Here is a 14,686-nt window from a genome sequence, read left to right on the forward strand (position 1 = left end):
AGTGATTGAGCAAAAGTACATATATTCCATGTATGTACACACATATATATGGAGAAAGCAAATGTGGAAAAATGAAACAACTTGGTGAACTTAGATGAAGGGTATACTGGTGCTCATTACACTATTCCTTCAATGCTTCTATGAATTAAAATTTTTTTTTTAAGTTGGGGGAGGAAAATCTTTTTGTTTTTCATGACATGTTATCACATCTTCCTTTCATCAGCTCTCCAACAACTTTTAAATTTCTACTCACTTGGGATTTCTAAGGTTTACAGAAGTAGAACCGAAGACCTTAGCAGGAGAGCCTTACGTTTTAATCCACGGCGTTAGGAATTCATTGTGAGAGGCTGGAGCTCTAGCATTTTCACAGTCTCACTGATTGATTTTGTGTGTCAGAGTAATTTTAAATAGCTCTGAGCATGGAATCACAGGGCTTCCCAGTTCCAGCGCAGTGCCATGTAATCTAAATAACCTCACCAAACTACGCTGTTTGAGAGCCCTTTTTAAGTGGCTCTCAGGTTATACCGTGGCAGCACCATCTCCGGTAGACAAGCTCCCTCCCCACAGCCTGCTGCTCCTGAACACACACTTTGTTAGAACCATTTTTTCTTGTATCGTGTTGGTAAGTTTGTAAAACTTGAATTGTAAAACTTCATGAGGTCAGTACCCTGTAGCAACCCCAGAATCTAGCACTGCGCTATGGCACAATACAGGAACCCAACAAATATTAGTTGACTGAAGAATAGGTAAAACAAAGATCTAAGTGAAGATTTTCCAGGGGACATAGTAAAAGCGAGCTTTATCATGTCGCGACCTGGCTTCTCTGGCACGAGCAGAGAGGGAGGAGGACTGACGATAAACACTTCAGAACATCATTGCTGGCCACAGGAGCTTTTGTCAGAGGGCTGGGAAAAGTCTCCACAATACAAAATCAACAGAAAAGAAGTCTGAAATGATCATTACCTTGCAGCAGGAGCCACAGTTCAACCAGAGGCCTGGCTGAGTTGTCCCTCTAAAACTTAGTATGTTTGCTATAAAGCTGCATTAACAAACAGAATTCTGCACATCAAGAATCACATTTTATGTCTTAATCGAGCACTGAAAAATTCAATGATTTTTTCTTCTGAGCTATTTACAAAGCCTATTTTAACCTTTAAGTTTAAAAAATTAACCAAACTCTTTTCCTGAGATAAATTTTTACTTTTTTTGCAGGTAGCTATTTTAGTAATATTTGCTATAACACTATAACGAAATCTATCAGGAATGGAAAGGATGAGTATTTTACCGTAGCTGGAAAACTGGAGCACGTTTGAGAATTTCTGATAAGAATAATGGGACTAAGTGCCTCAAATGAAAATAATTAAGTCAACAAAAAGAAATTCTTCTTCTTAGATCAGCCTTGAGGACTGAATAATAATGATAAAGAAATATTGTATTAAAGAAGTTTTTAGTCTCTAAACGAAAAGAGAAACTGAAAAGGTAACTAGGACTTGCACATGCAGCCCTGCCACCTACTCAGCCAGCCAACGCCCAGCATGAGAGAAAACTTACCTTTCACAGGCACTGGGCAATTTCATGAACTCATTTCTTGTGGGGCAGAGAAAATAATCAGACAAATCAGTCAAATGTGAGGTATCTTTGGAAAATTTAATTTGGACCATATTTTCTTTCTCTTGCTGAAAACATCAAATATTTCCACACATTTTGGGTTCCACAGCTTACAAAGGGGCAGTGGGTTTCCCGCAGTTACATACTGTACCCAACTTTCTATAGAAAGATCAGACATTTCCAACCTTGCTTTGAATATTTCCTTAAAAATGCTTTAAAGGTTCCTTACAATAAATGGCAAGTAAAACAAAGTAAGGCTTTATTTTCTCCTTTTTCCCCTTTTTCGGTACTGCACGTTGGAGGAATAAGAATGGAAGACTTGTCACATCAGTGTTGGTACCCTGGGGACTGCTGGGCCCTCCTGGGTGCACCCACAGTGAGGCTGATGCCCTCCCGTCCTGAGGAACGCAAGATGGGCAAGTGCTGAATAGCCGGTCACGGCCACGCCACAGCACTGGGGGTCTGAGGGTGGCCCGGTGCATCTCGGTGCGCACAGGACTCCTGGCCTTTGGGAGTAACAAAGGAACTAGGACCAAAATACCACCAGAGGTCTTCCACCTGGTACTGCAGTACCACAGGTTCACTTCTGTAGGCCTTACAATGTGCATCGAAAGACTAAGTATAATTACTGAAAATGAAACGAGAAAAAAATCCCTTTACTAATTCTTGTATCAAATTACTAGAATGAAAATAAAAGCATCCGTCTGATAAAACATGTTTTCTATGTCAGATGAAAGCAACTCCTTTGCCAGAACTGTCTATTTGTCACTATTTATATATTTTTGCCTGGTGTACAATTTTCTTTAATTGCATCATCTGAACAGCTTTGTCATTTTTCAAACCTGTAGTTTCATTAGCTTAAAAAAGGAATAAGGCAGCCAAATTTAAGTAATTTTGGTTGCAGAAAAACATCTCAGGATTAACCTTCATCTTCTCAAGTGTTAAGAGCACATGATTAAAAGGTAATCAAACAGTTTCTTCTCTTAACAGGAAACTAAGCAGCTAGTGCCATCAAATCTATCTCTAGTAAACACAGGGCCCCTCGTAAATATAAAATTAAATTCTTTTGAGGATTTAGGTTTGTGAATTTAGTTATGTGGGATTTACATGTATTTGCTGAATTTTGTAGTAAAAAATGTGTTGTCTTGGCTTCTTTATTTTCATACGCAGGGGTTTCGTCGTCTCGGCAGGTGCTCACACACAGATGGCAGGTTGAGATCCTTGGATTGCTTCAGAAGGGGGGCAGCCACAGGGCACGTGCTCTCAGAAGCCCTGCAGAAACTCCTGGAGCTGGGTGACGATCTCTGTGTCCACCGTCTCCATGAGGGACTGGAAGCCCTGCTCTCCCAGGAGCTCCTGCTGAGCCTTGAGCTTCTCGTAGATGAACTGCTGCAGTGACACCGTGTGCACCGGGTCCTTCAGGGCCAGCTGTGGGGCAGAGAGGAGCCACAGTGTGTCAAAGAAGCAAAACACGTCCCTCTTAGATGTGACCACAATTCTTTGTAATCTTTTCCTCAGCAACAAAACCACTTTTGCACCCCTTCTTATAAGGGATTCTCAAACAGCCTCATTGTGGGAAAGTTCGTCAAAGAAAATTTCATTCAATTAGTCTAACCTCAGTTCCCCAGGGCCTAGGAACATAACTTGTCTGATTAGCTGAATTTCTCAACAGCTGAAAGCTCACCCATGTAAAAAAGCATCAAAACCTGGCAGAAAGTATCCTAAAAGGAAGAGAACATGCTGAAGAGCATTTGCACACAACTCTCCGGGCTCTCCTCATAAGGTGAGGCAGTCTACTCTGGCAGCTCAGTGACGCCCTCAGGACTGCCAGAGCACACTGCTTGCCCCACCATCCTATTTCCATTCCGGTACCTTCTTCTGGTTAAAAAAATAAAAAGATAAATAAAAATAAATAGATAAACAAGCATGTACTCCTCCTCCCCTATAGGGATATTTGGAAAAAAAAATTACAATTAAAAATAACACACAACTCTACTTCCTAAAGATAATACTACTAACATAACAAGAAAATATTTTGACTCTTTTGTCTTTCCAGTGCCTGTGGCACGTACATACACACACATACATACATTCACAAGCAGTACTGTTCTTTGCATTTATATTATCACAAAAAAATTCTACTCTAACTTTAAGAATTCTGAATCTATTTATGTCATAATTTGTTTTGTTATAGGCACACTGAAGTGATCATGGTACAGTTTAAATACAATTTTAGCTATGATTTTGCTGAATAATCTCTCATAAACACTGTTCCACATTACTACATATACACAGCCTTTCCTCTGCATTTCAGATTCTTCCCTTAGGATATCTCTATCTCAGAAGAGTTACTAGACTAAAGAGCATGGACAATTTTATGACTTCTGATACATATTATCAAGTTGTTTTTCCTAGGGTTTGTACCAATTTAAAAGGTACAAGAGTTTTAGGCTTGTGATATTGTTGTTACCACTGGTGTTATCATTATTTAAATTCTTTATAACAGTGAAAAATAACACACCATTGCTTTAAGCTGTACATTTCTCTCATTATCAATAAAGCTGAACATCTGCAAGGTTTTAAATAAAGTGCATGAGCTTTTGTGCCCAATATGGCTACACAGAAAGACTTTTCTTTCCTTATTGATACTCGGTTTTATTCCAGGCAAATGAAGTAGCTGAACCACATCTGCTGTTTGAGCAATTAATGACCACGAATGGAAAACGTAACTGAGAGGCAGAGACATAGGTGGCATGAATTTGAAATTAAACCCCTTAGGTCACCATTCCAGAGTTACATGATAAATCCACAGGTAACTTCAATAGTTATTTCCCTGGAAGACGAACAGGACAAAGAACACCAAAGAGAAGTGACGACAGAAAGCCCAGCCCTATGTCCACAAGCCTGGAGATACCATCCTACAAAACGCATAGAAACAGAAGCTGAACATTTAAAAATATGTGCTCTTAAGCAACAAGCAGTAATGTGTAATATTATTTTAATTACTAAGAAATAGACCTCGTACCAAAGAGGATGTGGACATTGTTGAAACACTGTGAATTATCTGTAACTAAAACCATCTGCTACAATATGAATGAAAAGCAGTTGAGCTTGAAATTGATGTTCAAGTTACTCCAACTACTGAAATGAAGCTGAAGTGTATAGCTTAAATGCTGTTTCAATCTGCTACAAGAAACTGTAAACAGTTAACTTATCTCATCTCTACACTTTAATTTCTAACAGAATAAAAAAGAAAATATCACCATACTAAAACCCAGCACATACGGCGTAACACTACATCAGTACAATACTTTTGAAAGTATATTGATCAGTCATGCGGAGATTAAAAGCATTAATCTCCTTTGGAAGGAGAGTTGTAGAGGGGAGAAGGAAGGAGAAAGACACACTCTCCAAGTACACACCTTAAAAAATCTTTTAAAAACATCAACTTTTCTTAGTTAAATAAACACGTTGGCAAATAAATGCCTATTTTGGCTTGTGGTAGACATTCATTAATCATAGCCGTCAATGCCTTCTTTTGAAGAGATATATGAAATATATTGACCAAACGATTCTCTAAAGAAGAATCATTGCTGCATATCCACTAAAAACCCAGAGGCCATTTCTTTGAATGTAATAGTGCCTTTAGTTACCAGAATTAAGAGACACTGAAGTCACTGACAGCTTTTGCAAAGAACTTAACTATTACTTTCACACAAATGCCCACCTAACATAAATAACTTAATTATCTCATTTAATGTGAAAAAATGCAGAATGCCTACCATGTTTACCAGGTGGTATGTTCTTGAGAAAATAATTACTTTTCTAATGTAGTAAGTAAATTATAATTAGGAAGATAAATCTGCTGTTGGAAAAAATATAGTGCAAAAGAAGGTGTGAAACAGACTTCTACTTCCAAAATAATATAGTAAAATGCTATTTCTAATTCTTTCAGCTCAATACAACTAAAACCCTTGGACATTATATATAACACAAACATAAGAAGACTCTAAAAGGTGGAGAGAAGAAGGCAGACTGACCAGGGACCCCAGTGCCCAAGGAACAACACGATGCTGAATGCCCTTGCTTTCCTCTTGCTTCATATATCCCAGATTTGGGGCTGGAGAAGCCAGCAACCTGGAAACACCAATGAGCACAGACCAAAAACCTCCAAAAAAAGTCTTCTCTCTAGCCAAAGGACCAGGAAAGGAACCACAGAGCAGGACAGAAAACTTTTAGACAATATTTCAGCCAACACCACAAAATAAACTATGGCCCCAACCCCAATCATGATGGGCTGTTACAAGGATTCGACCCACCCACGCCACACTGGTGTCTGTGGAGACCCCTGGGGAGCCCAGACTCTCCCTTTCCTCACCCAGGAGGTATCAGTGGAGGCCTAGTGGGGAACTTGGCCTTCAACATCCACCTGGCAGTAACAAAGTGGCATACCCACTTCTCCTGACAGAGTAGTATCAAAAGAAGCCGGCTAAAACAGAAGATTTAAATGAGATTACGTCTCATAACATAATACTAAAAATGACTAAGTTTCAAAGGAAAATCACTTGTATCACCAAAGGCGGAGGGCGGGGGGGATGCAGGGGCAGAAGGAAAGTGGGTTTAATGATAAAACGTCAACTTGAGGGGTCTCTGTGGTGATGAAAATGTTCTGCATCTTGACCCTTACTAATGTCAATATTCTGGTTGTGATGTTAGAGCTTTGCAAGACATTATCATTGGGGGACATGGAGAGCAACAGGTCACACATCAGAGAGCTGAGCAATCTGGCAAGCTCACTCACCAAGAATATACTCTTGGAGGCAAGGAATTAACTCCAAAGGTGAATGATGAAAATAGTCTGGTACCTATTTGCCCAAACAAATTATTCACAGCAGAATCTTAAAAATCAGAAATTACTCTTCTTTTTCCACACATTTCTAACAAATATGATTATCTTTGCTTAGATGAGGTTTGCTTAGATGCACAAATTTGAGGAGATAAAAAACTACTACAGGAAAAACAAAGGCAGCAATATTGAGGCTCAGTTGACAATATAGAAATCTTGGAAATAATGGGAAGAGACAGACAACTATTCAAACCAGACCCAGGCTTTATGCAATGTGTGTTATTCTGGATTGAATCCTGTAACTAAGAGCATTACTGGAAAACTGGTGAAATCTAAATAAAGTCTGGAGTTTAGTTAATAATATACCAATGTTGGTTTCTCAGCTTTGATAAATGTACCATGGTAATGTACAATAGGGGAAATGGGCACAAGGGACTACTCTGTACTATCTTTGCTACTTTTTTATAAACCTAAAACTATTCCAAAATAAAAAGGTTGTCTGTCATACTATTTTAATTACTGCAGCTTCATAATATATTTTGAAATCAGGAAGTGTGACGCCTTCAGCTTTGTTCTTTTTCAAGACTCTTTTGGCTACTCAAGGTCTTCTGTGGTTCCGTATGAATTTTAGAATTGTGTTTTCTATTTTTGTAAGAAATGCCATTGGGATTTTGATAGGGATTGCACTAAATCTGTAGATTGCTTTCGGTAGTATGGACATCTTCCAATCCATGAACACAGATATCTTTCTGTTTGTTTACATTTTAATTTCTTTCATCAATGTTTTGTAGTTTTCAGCATACAAGTCATTCAGTTCCTTAGTTAAGTTTATGCCAAAGTTACTTCATTCTTTTTGATGCTAGTGTAAATAGGATGGTTTTCTTAATTTCTTTTTCAGATAGTTTATTAGCTTATAGAAACACAATTGATTTTTGTATTTTGATTTTTTATCCTGCAATTTTCTGAATTCGTTTATTAGTTTAAGTAGTTTTTTATGAAGTCTCTAGGGTATTCTATATATAAGATCATGTCATCTGCAGAGAGAGACAATTTTACTTTCATCTTTCTGATTTGGATGTCTTTTATTTCTTTTTCTCACCTAATTGCTCTGACTAGGATTTCCAGTACTATGTTGAACATAAAGAGGAATGGAGGGCCCAGCCCTGGTGGCCTGATGATTAAGTTCGGTGTGTTCTGCTTCGGCAGCCCAGGATCAGTTCCTGGGCACAGACCTATACCACTGGTCAGTGGCGATGCTGTGGTGGTGGCTCACATACAGAATAGAGGAAGACTGGCAATAGATGTTAGCTCAGGGCAAAGACTCCTCAGGAAAAAAAAAGAAAAAGAAAAAGAGCAATGGAACAGAATAGAGAGCCCACAAACAAATACGACACATACAGCCAACTGATCTTCAACAAGGGAGCCAAGAATATACAATGGGGAAAGAACAGTCTCTTCAACAGATGGTGCTGGGAAAACTGGACATCCTCATGCAAAAGAATGAAACCCTTCTTTTACACCACACACAAAAATCAACTCAAAATGAATGAAAGACTTACACATAAGACCTCAAACTGTAAAACTTCTAGAAGAAAACACAGGGAAAAGCTTGATGACATTGGCCTTGGCAATGATTTCATGGATATGACACCAAAAGCACAGTCAACAAAAGCAAAAATAGACAAGAGACTCTACAACAAACAAAATTTTAAAACACAGACTAGAAACTAAAAAAGTACATCCCTCTGTGGCCATTTGGTGTGAAAACAAGCTGCCCTGGACACCTCAACTGGCTTACACAACTGTTCAGTTACAGAATGTCTAAGCAGCAAGGCTGGCAAGTTCATTCTCAAAATGAGAAAAACCAATATCCCCAGGCTTTAAGTGACATCCAAGGTTGATTGTTCTCAAGTTAATGACATCAGTAGAACTAGAATACAGATTTCCAAATTCCTGGTTTTGTTCTCTTCCCATTACTTCCATATGCCTAACCCCTACTCTTGCCTTTCGAGGAAGTACATGATCATATAAGAAATACTTCCATTAAAATGGTTAAGATAAAATTAGGAATCTTACTATAGGTATCAGTTATTAGCAGAAGATAATTTCCCAGAATTCCTGACTCCAGGGCAATGCCAGATAAATGAAGTGCTAACAGCCTGACTCACTTCCAAGTCCACACATTGGATGTGAATAAGCAAGCAGTTTAGTATTCCTTGGTTCGGAAATTATTACTCCAAGACAGAATGGCTCTGGTCCCTCTGTCGGTAATTAGAGCCTCTGACACATGCTTCAACCTGTAAGGTGTTTAGTCTTTAAAGCTGGTACAAGATTGTGGCTCCTGGGGTGCTACTCACCAGGATGTATATTTCTTGTTCTTTGAGAGATTTTTATTCCTTAAAACTAAAAAATATTTCACTGCATTCATCAGCAATTTCACCCAGCAGGAATCTGGCCAAGGTGAATCTTTCATTTTCCTAGGTTATGTGGTATATCATGTCACTGTTCACTTTTTAAGCCTCCAAATACCCCATGATAATTTTTCAAAATTACTGTAAAGTTATCTCAGATAGAATTTTGCTAAAGAGAAAAAATTTCCTACCATAGAAAAATACAGATCTTAAGAATAATAATATACTTTCCATGAAACTTGGTAGATTATGTTTAAACACACTAGCTACGCAGAAGACCAAAAATCTTAAAGGAAAATTTGCCTACAACAATGTATTTAACCATCTGGTCTTCAAAAATTCCTTAGTTTGATTAAAATATCTTTGGTTTAAAATTCTCTTCTTTTTTGACCTCTAATTATTTCACTGTAGGTAACTGTCAATTTCTAAAATATATCTAAACATGTACATTTCTAACATCTTTGGGTATAAACTCTCCCAGCTCAGTGGCTTACCCAGGAGTTTGCAGTCCTGCAGATGCCAACCAGAACCCACCTCACCAGCAGGGCTTGGCAATGCGAATTCAGTCACTAGTTACACCCAGTGTGAAACTCAGATTCCAAGGAGCCACTTGAGACTTTTCATCATCACTGTTACGGCTGTCCTTTGAGGAATTTAGACTATAATTTCTATCTGCTGAGCCAGTAAGTAAAGGAGCTATTTTACACTGCTATGTCTAGAGAGACTGAGATCCAGACTGCATGAGAGACAAACGACAGCACACAAACATCCTGATGGACTAGAGGTCTAAGTTCGGTACACTCCGCTTCAGGAGCCCAGGTTCAGTTCCTGAGCATGGAACCACACCACCTGTCTGTCAGTAGCCATGCTGTGGCGGCATCTCACATGGAAGAACCAGAAGAACTTACAACTATACACAACTATGTACTGAGACTTTAGGGGGGAAAAAGGAAAAAAAAAAAAGGAAGAAGACTAGAAACAGACGTTAGCTGAGGATGAATCTTCCCCTGCAAAAAAAGAAACAAACTTCTCCTAGCTTCTGATGTCCCCAAAAACCTCCAACTTGGCAGAAAATCCACTTTAAGAAAAATGACAGCACATACACATCTCAGTGACAAAAACTGAAATTCCAATTTAGCAATTAGCTTGTGACCTAGGTTTTCTGATATAATTCTTTTGTTTGATTTTGTTGAGGAAGATTGGCCCTGAGCTAACATCCGTGCCAGTCTTCCTCTATCTTATTTGTGAGGTGCTGCCAAAGTGTGGCTTGACAAGTGGTGCTAGGTCTGAGCTGGGATCTGAACCTGCAAACCCTGGGCCACTGAAGTGGAGCATGCGAACTTAACCACTATGCCACCAAGCCAGCCCCGATATACTTATTTTTCTCTCCAGCAGTCCTAGACCATTACTAGGTGGGTATTTTTACTCTAGCTTCAGTTTTATTCTGGTTATGCCTTTCATCATAAGGTGTTTCTAATCTTTGCAAAGTAAGCTTGAGAGAAATGCACAATTTAAACAATGAGCCTAAGTAATTATTTCAAGTCCAAATCGGAGCAACAGAACATCTGCTTATTTCTTCATATTTGTTTCAGTATGAAATGCTCTTCATCAGAGTACTTAAACAGTAATCAAAATATTAAATTTTACATTTACTAAACTACAACCACAAGCAAGGCACAGGCCAGGTCCTTCACATATTATTTCATTTCAAACTCACAATAAGGAATCCTAAGGAGGAAATGGAACCATCAGCAATATAACATCAACTTTCAAGTCTTATCACTTAAGAAACACACTTTGTAAGGCTATATTGGGTGACCACGTACAGTGTCAATGAGCAATAATACTTTGAAAGGAATCTTTTTTTTCTGAGCAGTAGGTTTCAACAGTGGGCTTAAACATTTGGTAAACCATGATGTAAGCAGATGTGCTGTCATCCAGGCTTTATTGTTCCATTTACGGAGCACAGACAGAGTAGATCTGGCAGAATGCTTACCGGCCCTCGGATTTTCAGAATGGTAAATGAGCACTGGCTTCAACTTAAAGTCACCGGCTGCATTAGCCCCTAACAAGAGTGTCAGCCTATCCTTTGAAGCTCTGAAGCCAGGCATTGACTTCTCTCTAGCTGTGAAAGTCCTAGATGGCATCTTCTTCCAATATGAGACGGTTTCGTCTACATTGAAAATCTATTGTTTAGTGTGGCCACCTTCATGAATTACCTTAGCCAGATCTTCTGGAGAACTCGCTGCAGCTTCTACAGCAGCACTGGCTGCTCCACCTTGTGCTTTTATGTTATGGAGCCAGATTCTTTCCTTAAACCTCAGAAGCCAACCTCTGCCAGCTTCAGTTTTCTTCTGCAACTTCCTCACCTCTCTCAGACTTCAGAGAACTGATGAGAGTTAGGGCCTTGCTCTGGATTAGGCTTTGGCTTAAAGGAATGTTGTGGCTGGTTTGACCTTCTATCCAGACCACTAAAACTTTCTCCAAATCAGCAATAAAGCTTTTTTGCTTTCTTATCATTTTTGTGTTCACTGGAGCAGCACTTTTGATTTCCTTCAAGAACTTTCCTTTGCATTCACAGCTTGGCGGTTAGGGGCAAGAGGCCTAGCTTTCAGCCTGTCTCACCTTTCAACATGCCTTCCTCACTAAGCATCATCATTTCTAGCTTCTGATTTAAAGTGAGAGACATGTGATTCTTGCTTTTGCTTGAACACTTAGAGGCCACTGCAGGGTTATTAATTAGCCTAATTTCAATATTGTTGTGTCCCAGGGGACAGGGAGGCCTAAGGAGAGGAAGAGAGACCAGGAAACAGCCAGTCAGTGGAGCAGTCAGAACACACACAACACTCATCAATTAAGTTCACCATCCTATACGTGACACACTATCACCAAACCTTCTTACTTTTCTTCCTAGGTAGACAAATAGAGCACATTTCCCAGTCAACGGAATGTGAGCAGAAAAGATACATGTCACTGCCCAGTCTGACTCTTAAACTACTCCTATTCATTCTTGTTCCTGCCTTCCAATTAGACAGAAGCCAAGATGGCTTCAATACATCTGGATCACCCCTGAACGACTGTGAATTACACACCCACTCCTAACCCTCTCCTTTTTGTGCTTTTCCTGAGAAAGAAATAAACAATTACATTAAGCTGAGATTCCAGTAGTCTGTTAGAGAAGATGGCATTCTCTGGCATTTAGATCATTCACTATCTAGTGGTATGTTTGTGCTTAGTTTCAAACAGCTATTTTTTTAGATCATCTTAAAGGCATACTATTCTATTCCTATTTCACCAAGAAATTTTACCAGGAACAAATGCTGAATTTAACACTGGCTTTAATTTGCTAATGGTGATTTATATTTTTGCAACTATTTTTATAAATAAAAAAGCTTACTATTTTCTTTTTTATTGTGTTCCTTACAGTTCCCACAGTTTTCTAGGTTCTAGAATAGTTGAGCTAGCATAGCATTATCTGTTCCTTAAAATTTGACAGCATAAAAGGAGGGATTTCATTTTCCTTTCAGGAAGGAATTAAGGGGAAAAAAAGGAGAAAGAAAGAAGAAATAAGGGAGAGGGAAGTCAGCCGAAAGGATGTCATTAGTAAAATTAAATGGATTGGACTACTTATTTTTTTTTTTAAAAGATTTTATTTTTTCCTTTTTCTCCCCAAAGCCCCCCAGTACATAGTTGTATATTCTTCGTTGTGGGTCCTTCTAGTTGTGGCATGTGGGATGCTGCCTCAGCGTGGTTTGATGAGCAGTGCCATGTCCGTGCCCAGGATTCGAACCAACGAAACACTGGGCCGCCTGCAGCGGAGCGCATGGACTTAACCACTCGGCCACGGGGCCAGCCCCAGGACTACTTATTTTTTAAAAAAAATTGATAGTATATGCCAGTAAAACTGCTTGTAAAATGAGCAAATAAGAAACATTACTGAGGGAGGATTTTTTTTTTTTTTTTGGAGGAGTGGGGAGGCAATTTAAAACGTTTCTTCCATGGTTATAAACCTATTTCTACCTGATCCTACATTGGTTTTTATGTTTTCTATTTTTCAGTAATTTACACTTTTTAAAAAAATTGTCCATTCTGGGGGTCAGCCCAGTGGCATAGCGGTTAAGTTCTTGTGCTCTGCTTCGGCAGCCCAGGGTTTGCTGGTTCGCATCCCAGGCGCAGACCTACCCACTGCTTATCAAGCCATGCTGTGGCAGACATCCTATATATAAAATAGAGGAAGATGGGCACAGATGTTAGCTCAGGGCCAATCTTCCTCAGCAAAAAGAGGAGGATTGGTGGCAGATGTTAGCTCAGGGCTAATCTTCCTCAAAAAAAAAAAAAAAATTGTCCATTCTGACAAGATTTACCCTTGATTAGCCAAAAGTTGCATGTATAATCCCTGAAGTTATATTCTATGTGTCTTTATCCCTAATATCGTACACTTCTATTCATTCCCCCACCCCGTGGTAGTGGGACACCAGAGTAGGGGCTTATGGAGGTCAGGTAAGCCACGGCGTTTGAGCTCAGGTCCATCTCACAATGGGCCTGGTGGGTTGCCCATCCTGTGGGTATTTCCAAGTTTCAGAATGCATAACTGAAATAAACAGACTTAGTATCTGGCAGAATCACCACATGGGGTTCTAGGTTTCCTAAGGTTGACTTTTTTTTTTTAACTCATATCTTGAAACGAGTTCTGAGTTCATTAATTTTCATTCTTTCGTGTTTGATAATACAATCACTTAAGGCTATGAATAATTTAGTTGTACTCATATGTTTTTATGTGTAACAATCTCATTGTGGTATGTCACCTAAGACTAAATTGCAAGCTTCTTCTTTAAAATACTGTTTCAAAAACTTGACATGACCAATATTTTTCTCAATCTTTGTTTAATTTCTGGTTTAACTTCATTGTAGTCAGAGAATATGACCTGTACTATTTCTACTCTGAGGAGTTAGAGGTTTTCTTCCTAAGTCCGGGATATGCTCACTTTTTATAAGTGTTTCATGAACATTTAAAAAATGTATGTTCTATTGATAGGGTAGAATTTTTATTCATAGCTAGTAAATTAAGTTAACTGATTATATTATTCAGATTTGTCACCACACACCCAAGAGGAGATCATCTTAGGTTCAACTAAACATACAGGATCACAAGACTACCATAGGCTACCCTTACATCAGCTCACTCAGAAGGCCACGGGGATGATGTGATATCGCAAAATGGAAATGTGTAGGAAAATAAGATAAATTTGACACCAATAAAAATGTTATGATCATAGGTGCATTTTAAAAATCCTATAAAAATATGCTGCCTTTTGAAATGACCCTTTATGTGTTTGTTTGAGCATTTCTACTATAAAACAATTTAGAGGTAAATTAAGGACTATCTCCATTCAATTTCCAGCAACGGTGTTACTTCTTTACATTAAAAAAAAATCAGTTTTAATATATAACCAAATTAACAAATAAAAGAAAGATGTCATCCTTCCTTCATCTTACCATCATCAAAGTAAAATGACTATATAACAAAGTATAATAGGATATTTAGGGGTGTGCTATCAATGTTATTATATTAGAAAACAACAGCCTGCTAAATATCTAAACATGTTACTACTCAGCAATGCCTCTGATTCTACCACTTCCTTCTCAGAAATATTAAGATTCATGTTTGTCTATTCTATAAGAGAATATACTATAAAACCAAATATGTGCCGTAATACATTGATCCAATTATACGTAGTTTCCAGGTGATACAGAGAATGGAAAGAGAATAAAGAGAAACAGTGAGGAAGAATCAGATAAGATATCTATTTGCAATCTAAAT

The 14,686-nt window shown here is 38.6% G+C and overlaps 1 protein-coding gene across 1 annotated transcript in view; it reads right to left on the reverse strand.

The window, feature by feature from the left end:
* Positions 1-1,628: 1,628 nt before the first annotated feature.
* The window catches only part of IPO11 (importin 11), a 225,219-nt gene continuing 212,161 nt past the window's right edge, over positions 1,629-14,686 (reverse strand). The window contains exon 30 of the mRNA XM_046671978.1: positions 1,629-3,036. Coding sequence (XP_046527934.1) covers positions 2,872-3,036 — 165 coding nt within the window. The 3' untranslated portion in view covers positions 1,629-2,871. The remainder of the gene's footprint in view (positions 3,037-14,686) is intronic.

The sequence above is a fragment of the Equus quagga genome, chromosome 9 (assembly GCF_021613505.1).
Source record: "Equus quagga isolate Etosha38 chromosome 9, UCLA_HA_Equagga_1.0, whole genome shotgun sequence".
Classification (NCBI taxonomy): Eukaryota; Metazoa; Chordata; class Mammalia; order Perissodactyla; family Equidae; genus Equus; species Equus quagga.